This window comes from Salvelinus alpinus, chromosome 17 (assembly GCF_045679555.1).
Source record: "Salvelinus alpinus chromosome 17, SLU_Salpinus.1, whole genome shotgun sequence".
In the NCBI taxonomy this organism is placed as follows: Eukaryota; Metazoa; Chordata; class Actinopteri; order Salmoniformes; family Salmonidae; genus Salvelinus; species Salvelinus alpinus.
In genome coordinates this window covers 20,837,593-20,856,778 of record NC_092102.1, presented here as the reverse complement: position 1 = coordinate 20,856,778, position 19,186 = coordinate 20,837,593, and the positions used below count along the sequence as shown (strand labels likewise).

Sequence of the window (19,186 nt, the reverse complement as noted above, 5' to 3'; positions counted from 1 at the left end):
AGAAAGGAAGATAAATAAAGACTTACAAGGCTGGTCATAGTCAGTGCCCACTTAAACTAGGCTACTGGAGATCTTGATTTCTCACATCATGAGCAGCCTGAAAGGTGATAAAAAATACTGTGTTATAAGATCCGTTGTCTGTCATGTTGGTGTATGTGACAATAAAACAAAATGTTAGTAGGTTTAATAGTATCAAACAGTGTGAAATGGTTTACAGATGTATGAGCGTCAAACTGAAGCCCTGAAGCGTAGACTTGTTGGCAGTGCAGCTCGATTTTCTTCTACAATATAATGTTGAAATGTTAAATCTGCCCAGTGCCCACCTCCTAACCAACGTAGTAAAATACGTCATGCACACATTGGTGTAGTCTCTCTGTTATCCCTGTGGCAATCTCTGTAGTCCCCTAGAATAATGCAGCCATATGATTGGCCAGGCTGTCGAGCTCGTCATTACTCTATGTCCAATGACTTCTCTGACGTCTTTACGCTCCAGATGTCCCTGACGAGTTTGTGACGTATTACAGCTATTCCCATCTCTTTACCCTTGTCCCCCGGTGGGCTGTTCAGGATGTAACGCCTCCCTCCCCCCACCCTTCTGATCCTCTTATCTACAAGCAGGCGGCCAAGATGGATGTTGTGAACCAGGTAGGGCTCTGGGATGAAAATCAGCAATATCAAACATTGTTTAAATTTAATTTAAATATCTGATGAAACATCGTTTGGCACTCCTGCAGAATGCGCACTTTGACACTGTAGCGGTTGGTGGTGGTGGTGGGGGGGGGGGGGGGACAATAGACCATCATTATAACAGCGCGCTGTAATTGTAAAGCCGCGGACCGTTAGTCTGAAATGCAGTGCTTTTAGTGGTCGTCTCATGTGAACGAATTGCCGAGCACTGACCGCAAAACACCGCAATACAGGCGTGATAGATTGCATGTGGTTTAGCCAATTTTGCACCAGCAGTGGACTGGTGCAGTGGAGCGGTTGGCTCATAAATAGACCATGGTCCAAAAGTCCAAAGAATTGAACAAGATACTCTGCGCAATTATTATTTTTAACAGCATTTCAAAACACGCAGACAAATAGGCTCAACACATCCAGGTTATTATTTGAGCTGACAGCTATTGGTAGTAGGATATGCAGAGATAATTGCTCTGCACTACACACAGTCACTGCTATTTAACTAATATAATCGTTGACTGAATGTGTTGTGAGGGGGTTATTTGTCTCGTAGTCTATCTATTAAGCCTATGTGTTGTGTGCAGGGGAGCCTATGTCAGAGGGTGGAAAGGAGAGTGAAAATCAAGAGGAATAGCGACTAACCCTATTTTGTCAATACCGCAATATAAGACGTGATGCGTCTCTAAATGTAGCAAGGTTTATAATAGGCCTATCAATTTATTAGGGGCGGCAGACCGACCGGGGGTTAAAAGTAAAATATTGCGAGGTGAATCGATAGGCTATGGCTTCGGCGTGGCGCTCACAGACGGACACACCGCCTTAATTTGCGACTGATGGGGCGCATTCACCCGCACATGGCAAAGGTTTACAAATTATAGCAAAAACTAAGGGCCCACCCCGGTGACTTGAGCTTTTAGTTCTGTCTCAATTCCTAGTAGAGTGCTTGTCAGTCAAGCATTGGGGAACAGAAAAACGTGTGTGATAAGCAGCTTTGTCTAATTCTAATACTGGCACTCTATCGCTCTCCCCCCCTCTCTCGCTCTGTCTCTCCTTCCCTCTCCCTCGTCTCCCCTAAACGATGTGTGCTTTGTCACCCGGCCTGTCGCGCCCCAAGTAAAACAATACAATTACTGTAGCGTACTAGCCTTTTGTGATGGCCATGCGAACAAGTGACAGCATGAGAAAGATTATCGTATCACCGCTCCCGAAAGATAAATTGAAAATAATTGACAGGTGCAAACTGTGGGTTAACAACATATATGCTGACAATTCATGTAGGCGACAGTAGGCATACACACTGCAAGCATCCAAACGATCATTCGAGTCTCTCAGATAACCTATGTGTCCTGTTGCTTGATTGTGCGCACGGCTTATGATTGTGAGCACTCATTCGAGTGTTTTATTTTGTATAAAATCTAAGCTTTTCGACAAATTCTGAAGACAATGTTGATTTCTGTGTTGATAGTTGGTGGCCACCGGGCAGTTCACCATAATCAAACAGCCTTTGGGATTTATGAAAATCCTACAATGGGTAAGTTATCCTTTTCATACGTTTCATTATTTGGTTTATGATGGGAGTGAGCGCGTGAGATGTCAAAGTGCGCGCACGTATCCTTTCTGCGTGCATGCGTGGGTATGGAAGTCTACGGAGAGTATTACGTAGGACTATTGCATGCATAAAATCTCACTGTGATGGTTTCAACCAATACACCTAAAAGCTATAAATGATAGGCCAATATATTATACTATAGGTAGGCTCTGTTATAGTGATGTTGTGTCTCTGTACCGTGTCAGAACGTGTCCTTCTGTCACGCAGAGGTCAGAAAAAGCTACGTGAAGCTTTGTGCTCGTGACGACACACAGGCAGCGCGAGGCAGATGACACTGCCCATCCTCCCACTCGCTGCTGCTACTCGGTCACCACCGGCAAGCAGGTCTCTTGAAAGCTCGATGTCGTTTCAGTTATACCATGTTACTGTAATTCGATCATGGTAACTGTTACAAATCTCTGTTCAAATCATCCAGCCCACTGTTTCTGTCTCCTCTCCTGTGGAGTTTGTTGTGTAGGCCTATCTGATCCACCATATGGTTCTCACAGCACCTTAACCTTTTGACGTGTAATCTATCTTGTGACCATATTTCATGCATTTAGGTGTAGTTACTATAGTTGCTTCTTTACGAGTTGTGTAGTTGCTCACTCCTAGGGCTAATCACATAGTGTTACCTTTTATTTTTAAATACAATTTCATGTTTTGGAAGTGGCACATAAAGATTAAGTATAGGCCTACACCTAACTTAAACCTGGGGAGTAGTGGCCATTGACGTTGCTGCAGCATCGCCTGAAACAGGCTCTGTCCACTGTCAGGGGTTCTGAAATGTCAAATCGCAGGTTTTAATTGACCGCTATCCATGGTGCTGAATCTGAATCTCCGCTGTAAGTGCTATTTGCTTACCTTTACAAGTCTGTTTACCTTTACAATTCTTCATGTTACAAAAACACCACAATGCTCTATATTATACATTTTGACTATTCGTTGTATTGTGCTGCAGCATGACAATCTTTGATGGACAATTCATGATGAATCTGTGATAAAGCATTCCACAGGCCAATATCACAAAATGTACTTCGCATGGACATCAATTCTTGATGTTCTCTTTTTTTTCTTTATTCATTAACACTGGAGGCACAGTGTGCCCCCTCTGCCAAAGTGTTTTGTGCCAAGGGCTAGATGTATTGCTCTATGAAGATAGGTTCTCTCAATTCTACAAAGAAGAGTCTCATTGAATCTCACCGAGTCTCCCTCTCAGAATAATGATGTAAAGCAGGAATTACTGTAATAAGTTGGACAAAATATGAATGGACTGTGTACTATGTACGCAATTTGTAATTAGGAACACCTCTCCAGCACTTTACCACTTCTTTCTCAACTATTTGTAATTACAGCATAAGAACTAGCACACACACGCTAACTCAAAGACATACATGCACACACACACACACACACACACACACACACACACACACACACACACACACACACACACACACACACACACACACACACACACACACACACACACACACACACACACACACACGCTGACGATACACAGCTATTACTCACCACTTACTCACACACACTGTCGCTAAACAGAACAAGTCAATGTATGCCCTCATTGAGGAAGGTAAAAGTAATGACATCGCTTCCTTCCATGTTCCATTTTGACTCACTTTGGTAGAACGCCATGACAATTGGTTGATTGAAAGAATAGGAGAATAAAAGACACATAGACCTACATACACAAAGCAACATCAGGTTATCAGCAGAAGATACCCAAACAATGTTCTACTCTAATTCACAGCAGGACAGAATAACACAGGGCAGCAGAGACTGAGAGGACAAATCTGACAGCATGACTTTGTCTGTAGTCCTTCCCCGGGGGACTGCTAGTGCTTGAACATCACATCGCTGCTTCTCTGGGTCACATGATTAACAATCCTCCATGGATGCAGCAGCACACAGGCAGAAGACCAGAGCATTCTCCCATTTACAAGTCACATGTAGCTCCTAGGTTGCATTACATTCATTTACGATAGGTCTAGCTAAAATCTCGGAAACCCGGAACTAAAATCTTGCGTAGGTGCATCAGATGCTTGATTATGTTCTGGGGGTAGATGTATAGGAAAAGATAAGTTTCCACAACCCCCTAAATTCTCTGGGATTTACAGTTAACTGCTCAATTTACATATTTGCTTTAGTGATTCACTCAATGCATCATGTACTGTAAGAACAGTTTTCATACTGTGTGGTCAATACTTTGACAGAGCTGGACTTCAGTTGAACTATCCATTGAATTGATAATAATGTATCCCTCAGATCTGTAACACTCTAGCCAGTATAGAGGAACAGTTCATCAAATGGCTACCTGGACTATTTGCTTTGACCCCCATTTTTTACGCTGCTGCTACTCACTGTTTATTATCTATGTATAGTCACTTTACCCCTACCTATATGTACATATGACCTCAATTACTTAGACTAACCTGAATCCCTGCACATTGACTTGGTATTGGTACCCCCTGTATATAGCTTCGTTATTGTTGTTTTATTGTGTTATTTAATTTTTTTACTTTGGTTTATTTAGCAAATATTTTCTCACTCTGCACTGTTCGTTAAGGGCTTGTAAGTAAGCATTTCATGATAAGGTCTACACCTGTTATATTATGCGCATGTGAGAAATATAATGTGATTTGATTCAAGTATTCTATAAGTGGTTACAGGTGTTGCTCATCAAAGCTGCTGATTGTAGGAGTGTATAGTGTGAGGAGTTTATATGTTAAAGCTTTGCAGACTTATTGCCAGGGCTTTCTGCCAAACTCCACTGCCCCTTGCTTAGAGGAGGTGTGATTGGTTGAAGCTGTTAGTTCCATCACACTTTGGGTTCCTGCCAAACTCTGCAGCAGAAATAAGCTTGAGAGCATACATAAAGTACTTACATGTTGATGGCTAGACTTGTGGTCCTACAACTTCCATTTATACTCATGTATCAATCAATGTATTAACTTCAGTTATCCATTTACCCATGTTTATTTAGGAATATCTGTGGTTTCAGTCTTGTCTGACTCAGCTATAAAATCTGATGAGCAGGTATTTATAAACGTTGCTGATTCTAACTCAGAGAGTGTGTGTACTCGTGTTTTTTTTTGGGGGGGGGGGGTCAAATCAAATCAAATTGTATTAGTCACATGCGCCGAATACAACAGGTGTAGATCTTACAATGAAATGCTTACTTACAAGCCCTTAACCAACAATGCAGTTTGAATAAAAAATAAATAAAATACATAAGATTAAGAAATAAAAGTAACAAGTAATTAAAGAGCAGCAGTAAAATAACAATAGCGAGACTATAAACAGGGGGGTACCGGTACAGAGTCAATGTGCGGGGGCACCGGTTAGTCGAGGTAATTGAGGTAATATGTACATGTAGGTAGAGTTATTAAAGTGACTATGCATAGATGATAACAACAGAGAGTAGCAACAGAGTAGTAGTGTAAATGAGGGGGGGGGGGGGCAATGCAAATAGTCTGGGCAGCCATTTGATTAGATGTTCAGGAGTCTTATGGCTTGGGGTAGAAGCTGTTTAGAAGCCTCTTGGACCTCGACTTGGCGCTCTGGTACTGCTTGCCGTGCGGTAGCAGAGAGAACAGTCTATGACTAGGGTGGCTGGAGTCTTTGACAATCTTTAGGGCCTTCCTCTGACATCGCCTGGTATAGAGGCCCTGGATGGCAGGAAGCTTTGCCCCAGTGATGTACTGGGCCGTACGCACTACCCTCTGTAGGGCCTTGCAGTCAGAGGCGAGCAGTTGCCATACCAGGCAGTGATGCATCCAGTCAGGATGCTCTCGATGGTGCAGCTGAAGAACCTTTTGAGGATCTGAGGACCCATGCCAAATCTTTTCAGTTTCCTGAGGGAGAATAGGTTTTGTCGTGCCCTCCACGACTGTCTTGGTGTGCTTGGACCATGTTAGTTTGTTGGTGATGTGGACACCAAGGAACTTGAAGCTCTCAACCTGCTCCTCTAGAGCCCCATCGATGAGAATGGGGGCGTGCTCGGTCGTCTTTTTCCTGTAGTCCACAATCATCTCCTATGTCTTGATCATGTTGAGGGAGAGGTTGTCCTGGCAGCACACAGCCAGCTCTCTCACCTCCTCCCTGTAGGCAGTCCCGTCGTTGTCGGTGATCAGGCCTACCACTGTTGTGTCATTGGCAAACTTAATGATGGTGTTGGAGTCGTGCCTGGCCGTGCAGTCATAAGTGAACAGGGAGTACAGGAGGGGACCTAGCACGCACCCCTGAGGGGACCCTGTGTTGAGGATCAGCGTGGTGGATGTGTTGTTACCTTCCCTTACCACCTGGGGGCGGCCCATCAGGAAGTCCAGGATCCAGTTGCAGAGGGAGGTGTTCAGTCCCAGGGTCCTTAGCTTATTAATGAGCTTTGAGGGCACTATGGTGTTGAATGCTGAGCTGTAGTCAATGAATAGCATTCTCACATAGGTGTTCCTTTTGTCCAGGTGGGAAAGGGCAGTGTGGAGTGCAATAGAGATAGCATCATCTGTGGATCTGTTAGGGCGGTAAGCAAATTGGAGTGGGTCTAGAGTTTCTGGGATAATGGTGTTGATGTGAGCCATGACCAGCCTTTCAAAGCACTTCATGGATACAGACGTGAGTGCTATGGGTCGGTAGTCATTTAGTCAGGTTTCCTTAGTGTACTTGGGCACATGGACTATGGTGTTCTGCTTGAAACATGTTGGTATTACAGACTCGGACAGGGAGAGGTTGACCATTTCAGTGAAGACACTTGCATGTTGGTCAGCGCATGCTCGCAGTACACGTCCTGGTCATCCATCTGGCCCTGCGGCCTTGTGAATGTCGACCTGTTTAAAGGTCTTACTCACATCGGCTGCGGACAGCGTGATCACACAGTTTTCCGGAACCGCTGGTGCTCTCATGCATGTTTCAGTGTTATTTGCCTCGAAGCGAGCATAGAAGTAGTTTAGCTCGTCTGATAGGCTTGTGTCACTGGGCAGCTCTCTGCTGTGCTTCACTTTGTAGTCTGTAATGGTTTGCAAGCCCTGCCACATCCGACAAGCGTTAGAGCCGGTGTAGTACGATTCGATCTTAATTCTGTATTGACGCTTTGCATGTTTGATGGTTTGTCGGAGGGCATAGTGGGATATTATCAGCTTTAATATTGCAGATAGATTGTGGCTTCCATCAATATAATTGTCTGCATAACTTCCAATCCCCCATATATACAGTACCTATAAGGGCACAAGGCGAGACCCATATGCACACACAGGAGGCAGATGGTTGAGCTCCGATATTTATTATAACATAAGGGGTAGGCAAAAGGCAGGTCGGATACAGGCGAGAGTTCAAAATCCAGGTCAGAGTCCAAACAGTACAGGGCGTTAGACAGGCTCGAGGTCAGGGCAGGAAGAATGGTCGGGCAGGCAGGTTCACTGTCAGGACAGGCAAGGGTCAAAACCAAGAGGACTAAGAAAAACAGACACTGGGAAAAATAGGAGCTAGGAGATAAACGCTGGTTGACTTGGCAAAGAAGACGAACTGGCACAGAGAGACAGAAAACACCGGGATAAATACACTGGGGAGGATGAACGACACCTGGAGGGGGTGGAGACAAGCACAAGGACAGGTGAAACAGATCAGGGCGTGACAGTACCAGTCAAAAGTTTGGACACACCAACTCATTCAAGGGTTTTTCTTTATTTTCACTATTTTCTACATTGTAGAATACTAGCGAAGACATCAAAACTATGAAATAACATACGGAATCATTTAGTAACCAAAAAAGTGTTAAACAAATCAAAATATTTTAGATTTAATTTTAGATTTTAGATTCTTCAAAGTAGCCACCCTTTACATTGATGACAGCTTTGCACACTCTTGACATGCTCTCAACCAGCTTCACCTGGAATGCTTTTCCAACAGTCTTGAAGAAGTTCCCACATATGCTGAGTACTTGTTGACTGATTTTTCATCACTCTGTGGTCCAACTCAAACCTAACCATCTCAATCGGGTTGAGGTCGGGTGGTTGTGGAGGCCAGGTCAACTGATGCAGCACTCCAGCACGCTCCTTCTTGGTCAAATAGCGCTTACACAGCCTGTAGGTGTGTTGGGTCATTGTCCTGTTGAAAAACAAATGATAGTCCCACGAAGTGCAAACCAGATGGGATGGCGTATCGCTGCAGAATGCTGTGGTAGCCATGCTGGTTAAGTGTGTCTTGAATTCTAAATAAATCATAGACAGTGTCCCCAGCAATGCACCCTCACACCATCATACCTCCTCCTCCATGCTTCATGGTGGGAATCCCACTTGCGGAGATCATCCGTTCACCTACTCTGTATCTCACAAAGACACGGCGGTTGGAACCCAAAATCTCAAATTTAGACTCATCAGACCAAAGGACAGATTTCCACCAGTCTAATGTCCATTGATTGTGTTTCTTGGCCCAAGCAAGTCTCTCCTTCTTATTGGTGTCCTTTAGTAGTGGTTTCTTTGCAGCAATTTCACCATGAAGGCCTGATTCACACAATATCCTCTGAACAGTTGATGTTGAGATGTCTGTTACTTGAACTCTGTGAAACATTCATTTGGGGCTGCAATTTTTGAGGCTGGTAACTCTAATGAACGTACCCTCTGCAGCAGAGGTAACTCTGGGTCTTCCTTTCCTGTGGTGGTCCTCATGAGAGCCAGTTTAATCATAGCGCTTGATGGTTTCTGCGACTGCACTTGAAGAAAGTTTAGACATTTTATGGATTGACTGACCTTCATGTCTTAAAGTAATGATAGACTGTAATATGGACTTGGTCTTTTACTAAATAGAGCTATCTACTGTATATCACCCCTACCTTGCCACAACACAACTGATTGGCTCAAACACATTGAGAAGGAAAGAAATTCCACAAATTAACTATTAACAAGGCACACCTGTTAATTTAAATGTATTCCAGGTGACTACCTCATGAAGTTGGTTGAGAGAATGCCAAGAGTGTGCAAAGCTGTCATCAAGATAAAGGGTGGCTACTTTGAAGAATCTCAGATATAAAATATATTTTGATTTGTTTAACACTTTTTTTGGTTACTACATGATTCTATATATGTTATTTCATATTTTTGATGTCTTCCCTATTATTCTACAATGTAGAAAATAGTAAAATAAAGAACCCCCCCAAATTTTTTTAAACTTTTGACAGGGGATAAGGTCATTAAAGTTACCAGACTCAGAAGTTGCAGCCTCAAATAAATGCTTCACAGAGTTCAAGTAACAGACACATCTCAATATCAACTGTTCAGAGGAGACTGTGTGAATCACTATTAAAGGACACCAATAAAGAGAAGTGACTTGCTTGGTCCAAGAAACATGAGCAATGGTCATTAGACCAAAATCTGCAGAGCTGGGATGGTTGTATCCCCATATACAGTGGGGAGAACAAGTATTTGATACACTGCCGATTTTGCAGGTTTTCCTACTTACAAAGCATGTAGAGGTCTGTAATTTTTATCATAGGTACAGTTCAACTGTGAGAGACGGAATCTAAAACAAAAATCCAGAAAATCACATTGTATGATTTTTAAGTAATTCGTTTGCATTTTATTGCATGACATAAGTATTTGATACATCAGAAAAGCAGAACTTAATATTTGGTACAGAAACCTTTGTTTGCAATTACAGAGATCATACGTTTCCTGTAGTTCTTGACCAGGTTTGCACACACTGCAGCAGGGATTTTGGCCCACTCCTCCATACAGACCTTCTCCAGATCCTTCAGGTTTCGGGGCTGTCGCTGGGCAATACGGACTTTCAGCTCCCTCCAAAGATTTTCTATTGGGTTCAGGTCTGGAGACTGGCTAGGCCACTCCAGGACCTTGAGATGCTTCTTACGGAGCCACTCCTTAGTTGCCCTGGCTGTGTGTTTCGGGTCGTTGTCATGCTGGAAGACCCAGCCACGACCCATCTTCAATGCTCTTACTGAGGGAAGGAGGTTGTTGGCCAAGATCTCGCGATATATGGCCCCATCCATCCTCCCCTCAATACGGTGCAGTCGTCCTGTCCCCTTTGCAGAAAAGCATCCCCAAAGAATGATGTTTCCACCTCCATGCTTCACGGTTGGGATGGTGTTCTTGGGGTTGTACTCATCCTTCTTCTTCCTCCAAACACGGCGAGTGGAGTTTAGACCAAAAAGCTCTAGTTTTGTCTCATCAGACCACATGACCTTCTCCCATTCCTCCTCTGGATCATCCAGATGGTCATTGGCAAACTTCAGACGGGCCTGGACATGCGCTGGCTTGAGCAGGGGGACCTTGCGTGCGCTGCAGGATTTTAATCCATGTCGGCGTAGTGTGTTACTAATGGTTTTCTTTGAGACTGTGGTCCCAGCTCTCTTCAGGTCATTGACCAGGTCCTGCCGTGTAGTTCTGGCTGATCCCTCACCTTCCTCATGATCATTGATGCCCCACAAGGTGAGGTCTTGCATGGAGCCCCAGACCGAGGGTGATTGACCGTCATCTTGAACTTCTTCCATTTTCTAATAATTTCGCCAACAGTTGTTGCCTTCTCACCAAGCTGCTTGCCTATTGTCCTGTAGCCCATCCCAGCCTTGTGCAGGTCTACAATTATATCCCTGATGTCCTTACACAGCTCTCAGGTCTTGGCCATTGTAGAGAGGTTGGAGTCTGTTTGATTGAGTGTGTGGACAGGTGTCTTTTATACAGGTAACGAGTTCAAACAGGTGCAGTTAATACAGGTAATGAGTGGAGAACAGGAGGGCTTCTTAAAGAAAAACTAACAGGTCTGTGAGAGCCGGAATTCTTACTGGTTGGTAGGTGATCAAATACTTATGTCATGCAATAAAATGCAAATTAATTACTTAAAAATCATACAATGTGATTTTCTGGATTTTTGTTTTAGATTCCATCTCTCACAGTTGAAGTGTACCTATGATAAAAATTACAGACCTCTACATGCTTTGTAAGTAGGAAAACCTAAAAAATCGGCAGTGTATCAAATACTTGTTCTCCCCACTGTATATAACATTATATTGTTTGCAAGAATTTTGTATAATCATTTAAATGTAAAAACTCTTACGTTTTGAATACAGTGTCGTTGTGTGTATCAGTTCATAAACCATATGCCATGGAATCGGTACATTGAAAATCTCTACCCAACTTTTTTGCAATCTATACGGCACAGCTGTACATATTTTGATCCTTAAATGAAACTGGTATACTTTTTTATTTATCACAATTGTCTTTAATTTTGGGTATCGTAGACATTTCCATATATTTTGGTTAGCTGCATGTGTGACATACTCGTATTTGTTTTATGCATGTGTGCGTGTGTTTGTGCATGTTTGAATAGTGGTAGTGAATTTATGTGAGCGCACTGCAGCATGTCAGTGGGAACCTCCCTGTGCCCACTCCACCCTCTATGGTCTATGTTGCCAATAGCGTTACCATAGTATCTGACACTGTGTGGAGCCGCCTCTCCGTCTCTCTTTCTTTAACATCTTTCCATTCATTCCTTTGCCTTTTTTAAAAACCTCAACCTCTTGTTAGTGAAACCGTAGTCAAAATGGTAACACTTAACATTAAAGTGTATGTTATAAAGGATTTATAAAGGGTTTACAAGTAGTTACATTAAACACATAACATATTGGTTGAAATGTTGCGCTGCACCGACAATAATAACAGCAATAACAGTGTGGTAATGCTTGTTGCAACCAGCAAATCAGTGTGAACAGATAAAGCATCTTAATTAACCAGGCCTTGAAGTTCTTGTTTGTTGCAGATCAAGGAAAAGGATGATCATCTATGTTACTGTGTATGCTAGACTACAATCTTACAAGAGGATCATTTGGCAAACGTTGTGAATTTAGAGTAACTATGTTGAAGGATGTGGGAGAGCTAAGTAGCCTGGTGCTAGATCTACATGTTCTTCATACAAAACGTATCATCCTCTCCCCTCACACTCCTCTAAAATCATTATTAAAACCTGTTGATAAGGAGAGGAAGTGGAGGAGGTGTGACTGTGTTAGTGCTGTAGATAAAAATGAGACGAGGAAATAAGTTACGTGTACCATCTGTACAGTTTCTTATCAATAGAGAAGTGTGGATGAATCTGTGTATATTTGAAGGCTCGACGGAGCCATGTTGAAATATATTCGGAGTATTTACAGCAATGTATTCCAGACTATGATAGCAGATTGGTATACAGATATGTGCATTTGTTCGTGTCTGTGTATTTTTGCAGCTGCACACATGCGTCCATGCCTGTGTGTGAGTGTGTGTACAGTAGCCCTGTGCAGCGTCCTTTAGCGACAGATGGAGGAGCACCTCCGTCAGATTAATAGCCGGATTTTCCATCCAATCGGATCTGGCCTGCAGGGAAGGGAGCGTGTGGTAAAAATAGCTGGCTTTCTAATCTCCTATGTGTGAGAGTGTGTCTATGTGCACGCTCCTGTGTGTGTAAGAGAGTAGATAAGCGTTCACGTGCACAAGCGCTGGGTTACAGTACTCTAGTACTGTAGTAATGTAGCCTGATGCCAAGAGTAGATCATAACTTATTTGGTACAACAGATAGTACATCCATATCAACCAAACATGTTATTTTACATTTCTTGTATTTTCTTAATACCTCAAGTGCACAACTTTAGGTGTCGGAGTAACCATAGCAACAGGTGTAGCTCTGTAACCTGGCGATATAGCTACATTGATTTGCACTCTGGGTGCCTTTGTCAACAGCCTGCTGTGATTGGTGGAACATTGGAGTGCAGAAGACACAGCAGGTGGTGAAACCACAGTGTCAGCTTCTTCAGTAACAGTAGACCTTTAGCGGGGGTTGCCATTATACTGCATGGACTTTCCTTTCATCAACACCTATTTCAGACCAAACTAGAGTTATGCTAATTCCTAGAATGAGCACAATCTCCAAAGAATCATTCCAATATTAGTGCAATTTAATAGATGTATTTTGCTTCCCCCCACATTTCTCATTGAATAGATGTATTTTGCTTCTCCCCACATGTTTCATTCTTACAACCCTATTCTTTCCCATTCCTTTGATCTCACTACCACTGTACATTGTTCGGCCCCTTCTCTTTCACTTCCCTTTTACTTCGACGTCCCGTCTCTAACTCTTCTCATCTTCTCTTCCCCCCTCTGTATCTTTCAGATCTTTGCTATCTTTGCTTTCTCGACATGCGGCAGCTACTCTGGGATGTTCAAGATGAGTGTGGAGTGTAAAAACCGGTCAGAGAGTGACCTGAGCATTGAGGTGGAGTTTGAGTATCCATTCAGGTCAGTATGCCTAATCAGTCACACGTAGCCCCCTGAACCCGCACAAATATGGTTTGTCTGTCATTTTTACAGTACCACTGGGCTGCAAACGTCATGGATGGAATATTAATCTATATTAAACTATATTGAGCCAATTTGACATCTCTCTCTCTCTCTCTCTCTCTCTCTCTCTGATTCCCATCTTCTCTGTCTTTCTCGGTCCCTTGTCCTTGCCAGGCTACATCAGGTGTACTTCGATGCCCCAACCTGTAAGGGGGAAAGCCCTGAGCGTCTGTTCCTGATCGGAGACTACTCCTCCTCAGCTGAGTTCTTTGTCACCGTCGGTGTCTTCTCCTTCCTCTACTCCATGGCAGCCCTTTCTGTGTATGTTTTCATTCTGGAGAAATACCGTGAAGGCTGCAAGGGAGCCCAGATTGTGAGTTTGTCTTTCGATCTACTTGTATCTAGTAGGCATCTTCCATACCATATTCCACTACCTCTGCTACTATTGCTAATATCCTAGTGATAATAATGATGTTAATGATGATGAGATTGATTATGTTTCTGTTGAGGATTTGAGATTGATGATGATGTATGTTTGCTAATGATTTATAACTTGATGCTCCTCAGGACTTCGTTGTGACGTCTGTGTTCACCTTCTTCTGGCTGGTGGCTTCTTCTGCCTGGGCTAAAGGTTTGTCGGATGTGAAGGCAGCCACCGACCCAGACAAGGTCCTCTTACTGATCGAGGCATGCGACGAACCGGAGAACCGCTGCCGTGAAGTCCACGACCCTGTCGTCTCTGGTCTCAACACATCCGTGGTAAGTTTTTCAGGAATGGTGTATTTAGTAGAAGTGCTGACTGCTGAGGATATGACAGAAATAACCTGTACTACAACATATAGACTTCTTCTTCTTTTTTCAATTCATCCCCCAGGCGTTTGGCTTCCTGAACCTGATCCTGTGGGGAGGAAACCTGTGGTTTGTGTTCAAAGAGACCGGCTGGATGGCAGCCTTCGGAGGCACATATGCACCTTCCCAGGAAAAGGCGCCTGCTCCAGAGTCCTTTGGCCAGGAAGGCTATGGGCAAGAGGGCTACGCACCGCAGGGGGACGCCTATGCCGGCACCCAGGGAGGCTACCAGCCTGACTATGGCCAGGGCGGCTACACTGAGGGAGGTGGAGACTATCAGCAGGGGGGATACGAACAGCAGCCAACCTCCTTCGCCAATCAGATGTGAGCTGGTCCACCCTACAGCATCTGGAAGCTGGTGAGTGTCAGTACATATGTGGAGCAACACTGAGAATACCGAGGTAAACGACTGAGAAATGCTATATTAATGTTACTCTTCCAAAGGGAATACAGACTATGTGGCTTTATGTATACATTAGTTGTAATTTATTTATTTATTTATTTCTCTCTCTCTCTCTTTCTCTCTCCTCTCTCTTTCTCCCTCTCTCTCTCTCTCTCTCTCTCTCTCTCTCTCATTCTCATTCTCTCTCTCGCTCCAGGGCCACCCTGTGATTTGGGAGTGTGGTGCCTGACCACCATCCACAATTCCATACTCCTCTGTTTGTCTGTTTGTGCATCTGTGAGTTGACAAGAGGAGGGAGGGATGGAAGAAGGTGAGGTTTTGGGAGGGGAATTTAGCAACACCGTGTCCGTTTGGGTTATTTTCGTGAGGGGGAAATGGGTCCTTACAGTAACATGCTGTTTCTTCTGTTGAAGTATTTAACTGTAGAAGACAACAGGGGATTTTCCATTTGATCATGTGAGGAAAAACTTGAATACAATATTTAAAAAAAACACTAAGATCAATCTTATAAGGGAATAACACTTAAATGGACAATAATGGTAGTAGTATTTAACTTGGGAGAATGTATTTGTCTGTGCTGTGTAAATATCAACATATTAATATATAAATATATGTACACAGTTGAATAATTGTGCACTCCATATTAGTTGTTATACAACAAATGTAGAGCACAGAGTTATTCAATTGTATTTACTTCAGTTCTGTTTAGGTCACATAGTTCAACCCTCATCGTGCTTTAATATTTATGTTGTGTGTTTATTTTATTTCTCCATATTCGTTTTTATTTCTCATTTTGATGTTTTTATTTATTCATTTTCAGAATAGAGTTACCTCTTTTCTATTTTCTCATTGTGCTTTTTTATTTGTTCAACATTACTGAGTGAGTTTGTGACTGTGACAGCAGTGGAGAGGTGTTCGCAGTGATGTATGTGTCCAATTTGTAAGTCGCTCTGGATAAGAGCGTCTGCTAAATGACTTAAATGTAAATGTAAATGTTTAACATAGGTTACATTCATTACAACTTGTGTTCATTGCCATTTATGTTTTTCCATCGAAATATTACTCAAGCAATGATTTAGCTATGTTTGTTCCAGAGAATCTCTTAAAAGCTGAAATGTAAAAAGTCAAAAATGCATCTAGGATAATGAAAAAGTAGTTAGCATGGTAGCACTTGGTATTTTACTAATATTATGCTGTTCCTAAAACTGCTGTACGTAGTGTTCTATCAACAGTCTTCTTTAGAGATGATTTGAGGTTGTGAATCAGGGAAGCCAACTGATGTTGAGGGGCATCGCTTTTTTATTTCTTTGGATTGTAATGTAGTTTAGAAATCGGCATTGAAAAATTTGGTCCAGAACCCATTCCTGTTTTAATATAGTCTAGGGATGAGTCATCAGACAGAGTTAGTCATCATGTTTAATCACCATTTCTAATGCTCGTCTGATCATAACGCATGCATATATTTACACAGAGCTAAATCAGTATGGCACAATTTTCAAGACCATACACAAGCCATAGGAAATAATGACAATACTTTTAACAGATTAATATAGCCAACTGAGGTGTTCTGAACAGTATCTTATTTCCATGTAAAAACATAAATCCTGCATCCCCCACCCCCACAACACCCCTTTACTCTCAAAACAAAACAGGTTTTGCATGTCTGACTCCTGGACTTAATGCAGCCTGGAACAAAATTGAGGGGGGAATTTCAAGTGGCATATAAGTGTTAGAGCATATTAAGTAATATGATGTATGTTTGGCTCATCATAAGGTGACAGCACAGAGCAGCTCCGGTATATTTCACACAAATCACACAGAGTACATGTGCTACAATAATCAGGTTGGCCTACCCGCTGTACTGCCAATCCTCTACTTGGAGAGAAGAAAAACGGTATTGCCAAATGGTAACAGGACAGGTGTGTGTGTGTATTGAGCGATAGATTTTGCTTCCACAGTTATCATCACAATGGAAACTGATATTGTTTTTCATTCATATTATTACATTATGCAGTTTTGGATTAATTCATTATTTGTATCATTTTCTTTTTGATCAGGCGGTATAGAGACACCTGACTTTCTATCTCTTGTTCTGTGTTCTCTCTCTATCTCTCTCTTTCCCTCGCTCTCTCTTTTTCTCTCTCTTTGTAGTTCTTATAAATATGCTCAATGAAATACATGTACTCTGTTGTTAGTGGTGAATGATGTCTTGTGATACTCTTTACGCCTTTGGATAGTGCTGTGTTTATTGTGTATGATGTATTCTTATTAGTATTTATGATAATGACTATGACAATATATCCATTGTATTCTTATTCTATGGAATCCATGTGAAACAAAATCAAATAAACTTGAAATTATTCTGTTGAAGGTTAAATGTCTTGTCTATGTCTCTAATCTTAGTAATCATGTTTATTGTTTATGTACTGCTATGTTTATTTTTTATTCATTTTTATTGAACCTTTATTTAACTAGGCGGGTCAGTTAAGAACAAATTCTTATTCACAATGACGGCCAACCAAAAGGCAAAACGCCTCCTGCGGGGACGCGGGCTGGGATTAAAAATGAAATATATTTATAATTATAGGAAAAAACACACATCACGACAAGAGAGACAACACAACACTACATGAAGAGAGACCTTAGAAAACAACATAGCAAGACAGCAACACATGACAACACAGCATGGTAGCAACACAACATGGTAGCAGCACAAAACATGGTACAAACATTATTGGGCACAGACAGCACAAAAGGCAAGAAGGTAGAGACAACAATACATCACACAAAGCAGTCACAACTGTCAGTAAGAGTGTCCATGATTGAGTCTTTGAATGTAGAGATTGAGATAAAACTGTCCAGTTTGAGTGTTTGTTGCAGCTTGTTCCAGTCGCTAGCTGGAGTGAACTGAAAAGAGGAGCGACCCAGGGATGTGTGTGCCTTGGGGACCTTTAACAGAATGTGACTGGCAGAACAGGTGTTGTATGTGGAGGATGAGGGCTGCAGTAGATATCTCAGAAAGGAGAGAGTGAGGCCTAAGAGGGTCTCATAAATAAGCATCAACCAGTGGGTCTTGCAACGGGTATACAGAGATGACCAGTTTACAGAGGAGTATAGAGTGCAGTGATGTGTCCTATAAGGAGCATTGGTGGCAAATCTGATGCCAAATGGTAAAGATCATCTAGAGAGCATCCTTACCTGCCGATCAATAAGTTATGACTCTGTAATCTAGCATGGGTAGGATGGTCATTTGAATCAGGGTTAGTTTGGCAGCTGGGGTGAAAGAGGAGCGATTACGAAAGAGGAAACCAAGTCTAGATTTAACTTTAGCCTGCAGCTTTGATATGTGTTGAGAGAAGGACAGTGTACCGTCTAGCCATACTCCCAAGTACTTGTATGAGGTGACTACCTCAAGCTCTAAACCCTCAGAGGTAATAATCACACCTGTGGGGAGAGGGGCATTCTTCTTACCAAACCACATGACCTTTGTTTTGGATGTGTTCAGAACAAGGTTAAGGGTAGAGAAAGCTTGTTGGACACTAAGAAAGCTTTGTTGTAGAGCATTTAACACAAAATCCGGGGAGGGGCCAGCTGAGTATAAGACGGGTATCATCTAAATATAAATGGATGAGAGAGCTTCCTACTGCCTGTGCTATGTTGTTGATGTAAATTGAGAAGAGTGTGGGGCCTAGGATCGAGCCTTGCGTTACTCCCTTGGTGACAGGCAGTGGCTGAGACAGCAGATTTTCTGACTTTATACACTGCACCTGTCACGCCCTGGCCATAGAGAGGTTTTTATTCTCTATTTTCGTTAGGCCAGGGTGTGACTAGGGTGGGCATTCTAGTTTCTTTATTTCTATGTTTTATATTTCTTTGTTTTTGTCCCGAGTGTGGTTCCCAATCAGAGGCAGCTGTCTATCGTTGTCTCTGATTGGGAATCATACTTAGGCAGTCCTTTTTCCCTCCTTCAGTGTGGGATCTTGTCTTTGTTTTGAGTGCATGTAGTTTGCACGACGAAGCTGTTCGGTCGTTGTATTGTTTATTGTTTTTTGGTGTACATTTAAATGAAAGAAGAATGTACGCCTACGACGCTGCACCTTGGTCTCATTCCGACGACAAATGTTACAGCACCCTTTGAGAGAGGTATTTAGCAAACCAGCCCAAAGACCCTCAGAGACACCACTACTCCTTAGCCGGCCCACAAGAATGGAATGGTCTACCGTATCAAAAGCTTTGGCCAAGTCAATAAAAATAGCAGCACAACATTGCTTAGAATCAAGGGCAATGGTGACATCATTGAGGACTTTTAAGGTTGCAGTGATACATCCA

The 19,186-nt window shown here is 42.6% G+C and overlaps 1 protein-coding gene across 1 annotated transcript; it reads left to right on the top strand.

Annotated features, from left to right (window-relative positions):
* Window positions 1-535: 535 nt before the first annotated feature.
* LOC139542457 (synaptophysin-like) lies at window positions 536-17,234 on the top strand. The gene is made up of 7 exons (XM_071347895.1): window positions 536-645; window positions 2,147-2,212; window positions 13,439-13,563; window positions 13,780-13,978; window positions 14,173-14,364; window positions 14,480-14,812; window positions 15,054-17,234. The coding sequence occupies exons 1-6, from the start codon at window positions 628-630 to the stop codon at window positions 14,780-14,782; spliced, it is 903 nt and encodes a 300-aa protein (XP_071203996.1). The 5' UTR covers window positions 536-627; the 3' UTR covers window positions 14,783-14,812; window positions 15,054-17,234.
* The last annotated feature ends 1,952 nt before the right edge of the window (window positions 17,235-19,186 follow it).